This window comes from Terrapene carolina, unplaced genomic scaffold (assembly GCF_002925995.2).
Source record: "Terrapene carolina triunguis isolate 2854851 unplaced genomic scaffold, T_m_triunguis-2.0 Scaffold68, whole genome shotgun sequence".
NCBI classification, from domain to species: domain Eukaryota; kingdom Metazoa; phylum Chordata; order Testudines; family Emydidae; genus Terrapene; species Terrapene triunguis.
In genome coordinates, this window is record NW_020664419.1 from 10,759,819 (window position 1) to 10,772,424 (window position 12,606).

Consider the following 12,606-nt stretch of genomic DNA (forward strand, 5'->3'; position numbering starts at 1 on the left):
TAGCTCATAGCCCCGGCACTTCTGGGCTTGGTAGCTCATAGCCCCGGCACCTCTGGGCTTGGTAGCTCATAGCCCCGGCACCTCTGGGCTTGCCACATCAGTTATGAAAATAAAAACATGGCTTGAGCCCCAGCACTTCTTTCATTACAAATGAAGCACAGCCCATTGCCAACCCTCCAGGCCAACTACTTACTCCAAATGTAAGTCAGAAAAACAGAGCGGGGTGGGAGGAAGACGATTCAGAGTGAATGCTAGTTTAACTGCACCTTGGCGTTTCTAGTGATTCAAAGCATAAGCAGGAGGGGTTTAAAAGCACAGCCACACAGTCATATACAGCTCCACAGTGCACTAAGAGCTGCGTTCCTATTTAATATCCCCGCACCCCCACAATCCATCTGATACTCTGGGCCAGAGACCGAGCTCTGTTGCAACCCCAATGATGTCAATGGAGTCACTCCAGATTTAAAATGGTGCAAATGAGATCATCCTCTGCATGAATTCGCCTCTCTGACCTCATCAGACCTGCTGACAAACCTAGTTAGGATTCCACAGACATATCGCCGACTTACTCGGCCAGTCACTAAAAAGTTGGGTTTGACTGAATGCTAATGGACTCTCGTGAGATAGGCTCAGCTAGCCAGAGTGGATTACGGTTCTACGTGCGCACACAATAAGCATGGAAAACTATCTCAGATGACATAATAGGAAAACATTACAATCTCTCTTATAAGACAAGCGAGGTTTTTATATGCATTTAATATACATTTCTTGGTTTCAGCTGCTTCCTCGCCACAATTTTCTGCCTGTGCATTCTCCAGAGAGATTTTTTTTTCCATTGTAATTTTTCAATTTGTTCTTGGTCTTGGCATCGCAGAGAAACTGAATGAGAAAGATCAAAAAAGCCATAAGCTGCAGCCTTCCCTCCCTACGTGCTTTGCTTAACATTTACAGCGTCTCTGCAAAAAGTTCTACAAAGTGTTTCCCCCACTCCTCCTGCACTTGGAAAGCTTGAGTCAACTTCTGCTGGCATAGAGAAGTGAAACAGATACCACAAGAGACTCCCAGATGCCATGGTGATGGGTGCAATGTAAAAACCGAACTAGGCAGAACAAAAATTGTGCCACATTGAATCAACAGGGGTTGCTCTAACCAGAGAAGTTTTCTGGCTTGGGCTTTTTACTGTGCCAGGGAAAGAGAGCTTTAAATAGCATTTGGGGATCCACAATGCATCCTCGGCCCACCTAACCATGCCTTCCTCCTGCCACGCTGCTCATATTAGGGCCAACACTAGCTGTCTGCATTCCCCCCAGTGGATGGGGTTTGCAAGCACTTTGCAACTCAGCAGCACTGGTTCAGACAGGCTTTACGCCGGTTACACTCTGGGTAGGGTGACCAGATGTCCCGATTTGGGGCTTTGTCTTATATAGGTGCCTATTACCCCCCGATTTTTCACACTTGCTCTCTGGTCACCCTAACCCTGGGTTACGTCTGACAGACTCCACTGAGGAATCATCTAGCCTGCCCATTCCAGACCCCCAAGATTTGTGATCACTCCCACAAGGATATGTCCAGACTACCTGCCATATCGGCGGGTAGCGATGGATTTATCGGGGATCGATATATCGCGTCTCGTTAAGACGCGATATATCGATCCCCGAACGCGCTCCCCGTCGACTCCGGAACTCCACTGGAGCGAGCGGCGGTAGCGGAGTCGATGGGGGAGCCGCGGCCGTCGATCCCGCGCCGTGAGGACCCAAGGTAAATCGATCTAAGATACTTCAACTTCAGCTACGCTATTCACGTAGCTGAAGTTGCCTATCTTAGATCGATCCCCCCCTCAGTGTAGACCAGCCCCAAGCCACAGAACTTCCCCCTCATGTTTCTAAGTCAGGCGGTATTACTGTCATGGTCATCATGGATTTCACACAACACACAAAACTGCCCATTTGCCAAAGTAAAAACAACAATCTTAGCAAAAGCAATGCAAACGCCAAACTCTCGGCCAGTTTTCCTTGCTTACTGCCACAGCTCCGAGGAAAGGGTGGAAGGTACGTGCGACCCAGCTTGCTGCAGTAGGGACGAGAGGGCAGGAGGCAAGTAGGGTGAGGGCCATGGCTGTAGCCAGCGCTAACCTACTTTGGGGCTGAGCAGGCAGACAAGACGGCTCAGAGCAGCAGCAGGGAGAGAAGGGAAGATGAAACACGGGAGAAAGAAGGCCTGACTCTCCCAAAGAGAACAGCGCTGTTGCCTCTAATGGAGGCACAGGGTCTAGTCTCCTTTCTCTTGGATTCCTCAGGTTGATTCTCCCTATCATCCTTGCTTCTGCTTCAATCCTATCATAGGAAGGAGGCTGCGGCAGGGAGGAGCAGTTTCTGTGGCTGACCCTAACTTTTGGAAGCAGATTCTAAGGACATGTCTCTATTGGGGCGTTGGCACCGATGTAGCCGTGTGAGTGCAACCCCCCTAGTGTAGACACACTGTAAACCATCACTTGCATGAATGTGGCTTACCCTGCAAGTAACGATTTACCCCAGTGCAATGCATCTGCCCTAGGAGTTCATAGGTGCATCTTTGGTGGCGTTGTCACTCCCTGTGTGAAAGCCCCCAACAGAGACAAGGCCGTGGTTAACCAATGTATATTCTGATCTCCGCAGCATGAGTTCTGTTTTCCACCGTGGACATTTCAGTTTATCATAGCTAAAGAACTACATGTGATCACCACCTACAAACTAATTTGCATGAAGAGGAGGAAGGTTGATTCTGCTGAAGCAGGCTGCATGGACAAATGAGTGACCGAGAAAGAGCCATTTGGCACAGAAACAACACAATAAGAAACGCAGAGCTCTTAATTTAGAGGAAGCATTTACATCTGCTAATGTGCTATTCAGTGTTCTGGGAGCTCAGCTGTGCATTGCCCCCTGGAAGCCAGGCTAGAATCTGCTGCTTTCTGGTATCTCACTGGTTTCCCAGGTAGGACGAATATTGTTAGCTGATGTTGCGGGCCAGTCTGCGGAGCAAGTTGCACTGCTAAGGAATAAAGGCTGGGGCATAGCACCAGAAAATGGGAGTCTATATCGGAGAATGAGCTCAGGTGACCCAAACATTCCTTCCGAAGAAGTTCCAGGATGTTTAAGCTGATTTTATTAAAATTTCTTTGCCTAAATTATCAACGTGACTAGTCATTTTGGGTGCCCCCAGCTTTGGGTGTCCAATTTGAGACACCTCACTTGGGCCTGATTTTCAGAAAGCGCTGAGCACCTCTTCACTCCAAACCAGTCCCCTCTAAGGTGTCTCAAGTCGGGCACCCAAAGAGGAGGTGCCCAGCTTGGCTCGTCACTTTTGAAAATGTAGGCCAAGCTTGTGCTTTAGAATAAAGCTGCTTGCAGGTAATGCCGTAACTTGCGGGGGTTTTCACAGCAGAGTTCTCAGACAAGTTAAAGCGCAAGTGGGAATGCTTTCCTTCCCTTTCTTCAGGTGTGTGATGAAGCATTTTTACCATTGTCTGATTGATATGGGCCCTTAACCATTAAAATATCCACTCATCAAAGTTAATCTGGCCCCCTTAAATTTGCCATTTTGCGCCCTGAAACATTATACTTTTTGTCCTGAGGGAGAGAAACAAAACCCAAAACTCCACCAACCCCTTCCACTCTCACCCTTATTTATATGTCTCCAGCTCTCTTTACTTCTCTGATCGTTTATGGCCTAAGCCAAAGCGCCACCGGATCCGGTCCTTAGGGATGACTCCTCGGAACTACTGAGCATCCTCAACTCCACGTGAAGCCAATAGGGCTGAAGGTGCTCAGTAGCTTGCAGGATCAGGCCATATGTTCCCACGTATTACGCCTTTGGAGGAACTGGGCCAAACCAAGGTGAATACAATAGCTTAAGCTGCAGTATTTAGCAGTGCTCAATTTTCCCAACATTACAGCACTTCAATAAAGTAGGGGCGAGTTCTGCATGTCAACTTTCTGTAGACCCTCAGGCAGTGTTGGGAGAAACTCCTTATATCCGCCCCCACCATCCTTATACATCAGTGATACGACTCAGTGCCAAGGTTCAGCGCCTTTTATGCTGCCACTCAATCCATAACACGAGAGGCGAGCCCATCTCTGAGCAGCCCGGGAGAGAATACACTTACCTTTCTTGGTTTCACTTTGTCGTGGTAGTCGTACTGAAAAATGCCCTTGTAGCTAAGTCCTAACCACCAGGGAATTCCCTGCTTGTCCTAGGAGATAAAATAGAGGGAATGACATTGTATGGGAGGGGGACATTCCAGACACTCCCTGGCAGGAGTGGCGGAAGCTACCTCAAAGTGCGGGGGCCACCGGCGCCCAAACCCTGGCCCCACCCCCGCATCGCCCCTTCCTCAGAGACCCCGCCTCCATGTTGTCCCTTCTCCCCAGGCCCCCACCCTTGCACTGCCCCTTCCCCTAAGGCCCCGCCCCAATGCTGCCTCTTTCCCCAAGGCCCCACCCACATGCCAACTCTTCCCCCCAAGACCCCTCCCCAACTTGCCTCTTCCCCCCCAAGACCTCACCCCTGCTCGCTCCTCTCTGCCTCCTCTCTCCCGTTGCTCACCCATACAGCCGGTAAATAGTGGTGGGGCTCTGGCCCCTTGGTCCCCTCTGTTCAGGCACCCCTGCTCCCTGGCCCAATATTCAAGGGAAGGATTTCTCTGTGTGTGAGAGGGATCATCCCGCACCATGCTAGAGGACCCCTGGATCACAAAGATCCCATGAACATGGAGAAGATCCCTGACACTCTTATCTCAGGCATGTAATAGCTTATGGAATGCACCAAATTGCATCAAATTACTAAAAACATCCCCATGGAAGGATCTCCTTGGGTCCCCCTTGCAATGGTTCATCCTCTCCGCTGCCCCCCTTCCTGCAAATGTCTCAGTCTGAACACTGCTCTGTCTGGCCTTGGAGATTGGAGGGGGTGAAACCCAATAGCCCAGCTGACTTGGATTATGCGTGGGAACCCTGACATCAGTCGATAAAATGCAGCGCTAATGGGATCCGACGGCTACCAAGCGATAAGGTCTGACAGACTTGGACTCAAATGCTTTCCATCTGAGTGTCCCAGAAAACTATTTTATGGAGTAATGAGTGATATTTGATACAAGCTCTGTTTAGATTTAGTGAACTGCAACCCTCAGTGAAACGATTCCAATTTGCCAAGATGCTGGAGAAGGGCAGGGGGGGAAAAATAGCAACAACAAAAAACAAATGATGCGGCAAGGTGGAAAATGACTATACGAAGCAGCAACATCTATGTTGCTCATGAAGGGCGTGATCCAAAGCCCATTGGCTGTGAGCTGTCCCACTGAACTTCTCTGGGCTAGTAAGTGTTTGTTGAATTGGGTATGTCTGCGCTGCAGCTGGGAGGTACGATTCCCAGCACGGGGAGACAGACTCCCATTAGCTCAGCGCACGCGACACGCTAAAAATGGCAACGTGGATGTTGCGGCACAGGGTAGCCGTGAGCTTGGACTCAGAGGGTCAGGCGGGCTTGGGCTCGGGTGGCTAGCTGGAGCCGCCACCACTGCCGCAGCGTCTAATCTGTCTACCCTTGCTGGGAATCATGCCTCCTAGCTGCAGTGTAGCCATACCCTTAGGGTCCGATCCAAAGGCCACCCGGTGTAATACTTCCCTAGCCGACAACTGACACACACTCACCAATTGAGAGGAGTTCAGTGGAACAACCCTCAGTAGTAAGCACCATGCACAGCAGCAAGTGTTTGAGGGTTTGGGCACCAAAACCCAAATAATTCCCTGCAACTTCCACCCACTGAAGTCAATGTTAGCTGGGCGCGCAGGAAGGCTGGGGGACCCTGCCCTATGACAAGGGATGGGCAAACCATTTCAGGTCAGGAAGATGTAGCCAACGGAGTCCTACTATCTGACTTGCGGCTGCCTTTCTCTGAATACAGGGCATTGGGGGTGGGGTGGGCCAGGAAGATCATATTTAGGGTATTTATTGTCAAATTGTTTCTGTTGTATCTTAAGTGTGCAAGACACTTTGCAGATGTACAAGAAAGTAATGTTCTTGTACCTAAAACCACGCAGGTCAGTACAGATCATGATGGAAGCCATCAAAACTCCGTGGGAAATGCTCCAGGGAGAGCAAACCTAGCTTCCTTTTTTAGGCTATTGCTATCGCTTGTAAAAACCTCCACTGCTGGGCAGGCCTGGAAGCGGTAGAGGCGAGATCATGGTGGCGGATTGCTAAACAAACGGAGCGAGCCTGGAGGAGGGATTTAATGAGGGAGAATCCCAGCATGAAATCCAATCAGAAGACTGCAAGCTGGAGTCAATTGCTCCAGCCCTAGTGGAGGGGATGCTGGAATTTTATCTTGAAGAACCGGATTTTCCTCTACTGAATTGTATTTACCAAACAGTCACTGAATAGTTGAAACAAAGTTTATCTTAACAAAGGAAGTGAAACAGTACTTTCAGGAAAGTGCAGTGTAAACAACGGCCGGAATTTTTGTCACCATCATCAGTTTAATTCAGTAAATGCCCTTTGTCGGTGGCACGTACCTTTACTGCATAATAATGGACTCCATACGTTGGGAGGGATTCTACAATGCTCATGTAACTGCAGAATGAAACAGAAGGAGAATAACATGGCTGAGGAGTGGGGTTCTCCTGAAAAAGCATCTGCTTAAAAAAAAAGAAGTTACTAGACAGGAGACGGGAGACACAGTTATGTGCAGAATTTACAGCCCAGTGTAGAATATATCCTAGCAAACAAAGGTCGCTCCCCAGCATTGTCCTTCCCAACTTACTTTACAATCGCTTGGCCTCTTGTCTGACCACTCAGTTTCTTGTAATGCTCGATGACTCTGTCCTCGCTGCGAAGGGAGACATAGAATCTTGTTATTTTTATCTTCGCTCAATAATCGAAGAAGATTTCAACAGGTGACCAGGCATTTCTGTTCCCTACGGCTACCAGCCTGGGAAACGAAGAGGGTGTGTAACAGAGACTACTCAGAATGGGACTGTACTCAGCCCCAGAGAAAAGGAAGCCAATGCAGAATACAAGATGGGATTGCAAAGAGAAAGGTTTCTGGATGGTGCTAGTTTTGTTAAGGGAAATGGGATCTACTCCCTCAGACTTCCTTCTCTGTGCCTCAGTCTCCTCCTCTTTGAGTTTTGTTTTGTTTACAATGCAAGTTTTGTCTCGAGACAAACTGCGGCCCTGTGTCCCCCCTTGCAGGCCTGAAGAAGCCTCTTGGCCAGCTGACACTCACAGCAGGCTGGGTCCGGAGCCTTCAGGAGCACTCCTCAGTCCTCACTGCTACCGCACAGAGGACAAAACCATGTATGGGAGTCGGCTTCACTACAGAGAGCAGGCTTGCGGCTTGTTATTACCCAGGGCCAATTTCTTAGCATCCACATAGCATACAGAGTAAGCCAGACTTGTAACTCCATCCTTAACTGCCCGCATTGTCCCCCACTAGGGAAGCGGATATGGATCGCAGAAGGTCATAGAACCAGGGTGATGTGAGCTATACTAGGAGTACGAGCGGTACTCTCAAGGGCACAAAAGGGCAAACTATAGACCACATTTGGATCTCAGTGACATGGGTCTCCTTTGATTTCAATGAAGTCACTCCTGATTTACACCCATGTAACAGAACAGCCTGATTAGCCTCTCAAACTAGTTTTATATTGGTCTAGCTTCAGTGGGCCAGCCTGATTCTCTCACCTGCATTACGGTAAATCAGGAGTAATGTCAAAGAAGTCACACCAGTTTCACCAGTGTAAACTGGTCTGGGAGGAGAATCAGGTCCTCAGGTGTAAATTAGAATCTCCCGGCCTTTGTGCCTTTTCACTGAGGATGAAGATTCTCTGCCGTGCTTCTGGTATGTCTACACTGCAGTTGGACACACACAGCTGGCCTGACTTCAGCTGGCAGGGCTGAAGATGCACCTCGCAGGGTCCTAGAGCCTGGGCTCCAGCCCGAGCCTGAATGTCTATACCAGGGGTCAGCATCCTTTCAGAAGTGGTGTGCCAAGTCTTCGTTTATTCGCTCTAATTTAAGGTTTCGCATGCGAGTAATACATTTTAACGTTTTTAGAAGGTCTCTTTCTATAAGTCTATAATATATAACTAAACTATTGTTGTATGTAAAGTAAATAAGGTTTTTAAAATCTTTAAGAAGCTTCATTTAAAATGCAGAGCCCCCCCGTACTGGTGGCCAGGACCCGGGCAATGTGAGTGCCACTGAAAATTGGCACGTGTGCCATAGGTTGCCTACCCCTGGTCTATACCACAATGAAACAGCCCTGCAAGCCAGAGTCAGCCGGCATGGACCAGATGTGGGGGTTTAATTGCAATGTAGACATACCCTCAGAGGCACAGCCCAGAACTCACAGCCCAGGAGGAGGCTAACGTGTCTTTCAGCCAACTTTGTGCCCTCCCAGTCTTGGGCTGCTCTGGGGGCTACATAAGCCCCTGGCATAACTCAGCCAGCCCTGGGGGCCTGTCTAAGTTATGGTAGCCTCCCTACAGGCCACAGCACTGTCTGGAAATTCTGCAGAGCTGCATGCTGCGGCCCTGTCCCCAGCACACCCACTATCCGGAGCTTGCAATAAAGTCATCAGGATGCAGCCTTATGGCTGTGCACCCGTGAGTAGGGTTGCCACCTTTCTAATGGCTGGTAACCAGACCCCCAAGGCCCTGCCCCCAAGGCCCCACCCCTTCCCCGAGGCCCCCCTCCCCCCCCGCCCCTTCCCCCAAGGCCCATCTCCTGCTCTGCCTCTCCCCCCACGGCCCCACCCCTGCTCTGCCTTCCCCCCTCAAATCTCGCCCCCATTGCTCGCGCCTCTCGCTCACTCCCCCACTTAGGTTAATGACCCAGTGCCTCCCCTTTCCCTGCGATAACGGGACTTTTGGTTCGGTTGCCATTTACAGTTGCTAGGTCCCCTTTTTGACTGGACTTTCCGGTCGAAAACCTGGCACGTGGCAACCCTAAATAGCACCCAGACACAGAAGCCAAAAACCGGACTGTCTGGGTAAAACCTGGACGGGGGGCAACCCCACAGTGCCTGCCCTGAGGGAATCGTCCCCCGAGCAGGAACTGAATCTTTGGAGGCCCCTTTATGGTTCTCCTGTCCTTTTACATGGTGTAACTGGCCAGGTTGGGGTGGGTGATGATCTCACCCCAAGTGCTTAGAGACCCCAGCCCTGGAGGCTTTGTGGAAATCTTTGCAAAATATTTCACTTAGCAACAGTTCTGCTTACATAACAGTGTCTTCTCCTCTGTATTTCTTTCCCCTTGTGTTTATTATTGTGCCAGAACCATGCGCATGGAGACGGGATCTTTGTTGCAAAGGCGCTCACCTACCCCTGCTGTGTAGCGCTTAGCTGAAATCATAACCCCCCCACTGTGACATCACAATTAGCTGTCATGCAGAGGATAGATCACTGTGACATCTTAAACAGGTGGGGAATCAGAAGCTTGAACGAAGGAGGTGAAGATCCTGTTTTCATGCAATGCTCCCGTTGACGAAGCTACCATCCCTCGTTGGGGGCGGTCTTATTTTGTCGCTGGGAAAGCTCTCTCCCGGCGATGAAGAGCGGCCACATAGCGCACCTTACAATGGTGTGGTGCGCCGTTGTAAGGCAGGCTGTGTAGACGTAGCCTTAGGAGTGATGCCCCCACTAATCCTGCCAAAATAACAGGTAAAGAAAAAAAGCCTGTAAACGTCAGTCAGCCAATGGGCACAAGGGGGGTGGGTCTCAGAGCCTGGGCTCCAGCCCCATCCCAAACCTCTACACTGCTACTTTTAGCCCCACAGCCCCAGCCCCTGCTAGCCCAAGTCAGCAGAGCTGGGCCTTGAGACTCCGTGCTGTGGGTTTTTTTTATTGCAGTGTTGACATACGCAATGTGCAAGGCAGTGAGGTCGCCTGGCATACTACTTACTGCAAAGGGTGCTGCTGTTCGGGCAGGGAAAGGCGTGTTTTCGCTCTCCTGACAAATGTCGCAGAGTAAATGTCACATACAGAAAGTGATAGCCTTAGATTCAATAGCCTTAGAGCCAAATTCTGGCCTTGCATTCGTGCAGGTGTCTCCCACTGAAATCATGTGTGTCATCTGAAGGCAGAGTCTGGCCCTTACCGTGTAACAGTCACAGACAAGATTAATGTCTGGAACGATCACTGAGTTACATGACTACACAAATGCTGGACGGTCTCCAGGCTACATCATTCCCGCTGATAAAGTAGAACAAAGAGGACTTAGAGTCCTTTGAAATGTCCTTGTAAGCCCAGTATTGCTTACAGGCCTGATCTGCCTCAGCCTCAGATAGATCAGGAGTAACTACCCAGAAATCAATGGAGTTACCCCAGTGTGTCGCGTGAGAGCAGAACCAGCCCGCTGTGTGCTGCTTGGCTTTGGTTTTTGTTCTTTGTCGTTCAAATCCATCCCTGATGTTAACTTCATTCACTTCACTCCCACGGCTGGACGTATCCTCCTATCTGGGTATTGCCCTGTGCAATGCCTCTGAGTTTTGTTTGCTTTTGTTACAAATTATTAAAATACATAAAATAACGGAATGTTTCTTACATCATTTCCCCTTGGGCGTGGAAGCTAATCAATGGCACATTTTCCTGAGAAGCAAAGCCCTGTCTTTAGAGAGCCTCCTCAAAAGGCAGTCTGGTCCCTGGCTGAGGCACTAGAGTAGGAATCAGAAGACCTGCATTCTATTCCTGGCTCTGACTCAGCCTGCTGGGTGAACTCTGCCAAGCTACGTCATCTCCCTGTGCCTCAGTTTCCCCATCAGTAAAATGAGCCCATTGTAAAACGCTTGGCACTCTACAGATGAAATGTGGTATATAAGAGCATTATTCCTCCTTCCTTCCATTCTCTCTCTTTTGCACCAGATAATAAAACCTGGATTACACTGACGCCATGAAAGCATACTGCCTTACAGACCTCTCTTTCATGCAACATATTTTTTGCGTCTTCTTTTTCATTGCCACTGCCACATGCAAGATATCATCAGACACAGAGGCTAATTTCTGTCTCCAGTTTTGCTACAAGGGGGTCACCTCAACACGTGCCAGTGAAAACAAACAAAGTAATTCACTCAACAGGACAAGCCTTAGCAGAGTTAACACAAATTCTCATCTATCCTTTCAGCTGCTCATCTTTTAGCTAACTGTTACTGACAGCTATGCAAGTGCTGGGGCATTGGCTGGGACCACCTGCTGGTATCACGGTTACAGCACTGACTCCAGATTGTCGCCACGTCAGTGACATATAAACTCATACATAGCACATGACAATGACAAAGGCCACTTAACAAAGTGACTAATGCTTTGGTATTGATGAAATAACATGAAGCTGAAGTCTGCTTGTCAGCTAGTAAACATTCCCTGTGAATGCTACAGAAGAACCATTGATGTGAATGATATCCTGCAGGAAAGAACCCTTGTAAAGATCTTATAAGCATGAAGATCAAGAATTCCCTCGGCCCTCGCAGCTTATAGAAATAGAAAGTAGGCAACTTGTAAGCAAGCACAGAGCCAGAATTCCAAAAGCACTCGGGGCCACATTTCCAAGTGCTAAGCTCCCAAAATCAGGGCCAGACTTTCAAAAGTATTCAGCTCCCAACATGCTGAGCTGTTCTTAAGAGCTGATCACTTCTTTCTGGTGCCTTACTGAAAATCTGGCCCCTAGTTCTTCCATTGCCATCAGTGCTTTATAGATTTCAACTCTATATCCTGCTGAATACCTGCATTCTGGGCTGGATTCAGGTGGAGGAACTATAAACCCATGTTTAGGGCTCCAGCTTTTGTGGCTGCATGGTGAGACCAGAATCTCCACATTCATTTTAAAAAATCATCTCTCTAGCCCTCATGGATGCAAAGAAAATCTTGCAAATGTGACCCATAACTGATGCCTGTCTGAGTCTGCAGAGAGCCTGAAACAATAGCTCCAAGAGATGTGAATTGCCCCATTCATCTTTACCTGTGAAGTCTGCTACCACCCCAAGGAGGGGTGGGGCTCTGGTGTGGGGGCAGGGCAACAGCATGGGGACAGTGCCACGAAAGTCTGTGTAGGTTGTGCCTAAGATCCCAGACTGACTTAATTCAGCCCTGCCTACACTTAAATGTCCAGCACTTGTCACACTTGTGTCTCTATACCTATTCCAACTTAAATTCAATGAGAGCTGTAGGGGGTTTGCTAGCACTACAGCTGGGAGGTGTGACACCCAGTTCGGGCAGACAAACCGGCGCTAGCTCACCTTGAGCTAGCATGCTAAAAATCGCAATATGGATGCTGGGGCACAGGTGATGGCTCGGGCTACCCACCCAAGCCCACCTGCCTCCCTGGGTCTGAGCTCGGGGGGTTAGCCCCAGCCTCAGCCAATGCCACAACATCTACACTGCTATTTTCAGTGCGCTAGCTCAAGCTGACTTAGTGCAAGTCCGTCTACCTGCGCTGGGAATCACACCTCCCAAATACAGTGCAAACGTACCCAAGGTGATCGGCACTTCTCAGGGTTTGGCCCATAAGAAGAATGTACATGCACACAATTACTAAAGCAGTGGCCGCTATGTAAAGGTGCCAAACTTTTAGTTTCTA

The 12,606-nt window shown here is 49.3% G+C and overlaps 1 protein-coding gene across 2 annotated transcripts in view; it reads right to left on the minus strand.

The window, feature by feature from the left end:
* FRMD4A (FERM domain containing 4A) overlaps positions 1 to 12,606 on the minus strand; it is a 266,873-nt gene that overhangs the window by 68,470 nt on the left and 185,797 nt on the right. For both annotated transcript variants that reach the window (XM_026648647.1, XM_026648648.2), the window contains exons 9-11: positions 6,797 to 6,862; positions 6,549 to 6,606; positions 4,142 to 4,228 (exon numbers count right to left, since the gene is read on the minus strand). In XM_026648647.1, the coding sequence (XP_026504432.1) occupies positions 4,142 to 4,228; positions 6,549 to 6,606; positions 6,797 to 6,862 (211 nt within the window). The remainder of the gene's footprint in view (positions 1 to 4,141; positions 4,229 to 6,548; positions 6,607 to 6,796; positions 6,863 to 12,606) is intronic.